The following is a 377-nucleotide window of genomic DNA, read 5'->3' on the forward strand; positions in this document are numbered from 1 at the left end:
TCCCAACCCATCTAGAGCAACCAAGTACTGGCAACGAAAACCGGATTTGATACTAACAGTAAATGATAATATATATAATAACCGCAGCGAAATACCCTGTCTGGACTCGAGACTTGCGGCCATTGCCTTCCTGATTCCTCATAGCAGACGACCTGCAACGACCTGTTTTGACCTTGCAGGATCGGCCGTCGCCCAGTCGTCCTCCTGAGCTCCACCCTCTTCACTCTATCGGGGTTCTTAGCGGCTGTTTCCCCTACAGTCGAATTTTACATATTCATGAAGACCATTATCGCCTTTATGGCATCGGGGATTTATCTTGGCTGCTTCGTGTTGGGTAAGTTTCGCAAGATAAGGAAGCCTGGAAAAAAATGAAAGAA

General features: G+C 46.9%; 1 protein-coding gene across 4 annotated transcripts in view; it reads left to right on the forward strand.

Moving 5' to 3' along the window:
- Positions 1-377, forward strand: part of LOC119585220 (organic cation transporter protein-like) — a 16,938-nt gene that overhangs the window by 11,305 nt on the left and 5,256 nt on the right. For all 4 annotated transcript variants that reach the window (XM_037933876.1, XM_037933873.1, XM_037933875.1 and 1 more), the window contains exon 6: positions 180-334. In XM_037933876.1, the coding sequence (XP_037789804.1) occupies positions 180-334 (155 nt within the window). The remainder of the gene's footprint in view (positions 1-179; positions 335-377) is intronic.

The sequence above is a fragment of the Penaeus monodon genome, chromosome 19, assembly GCF_015228065.2.
Source record: "Penaeus monodon isolate SGIC_2016 chromosome 19, NSTDA_Pmon_1, whole genome shotgun sequence".
NCBI classification, from domain to species: domain Eukaryota; kingdom Metazoa; phylum Arthropoda; class Malacostraca; order Decapoda; family Penaeidae; genus Penaeus; species Penaeus monodon.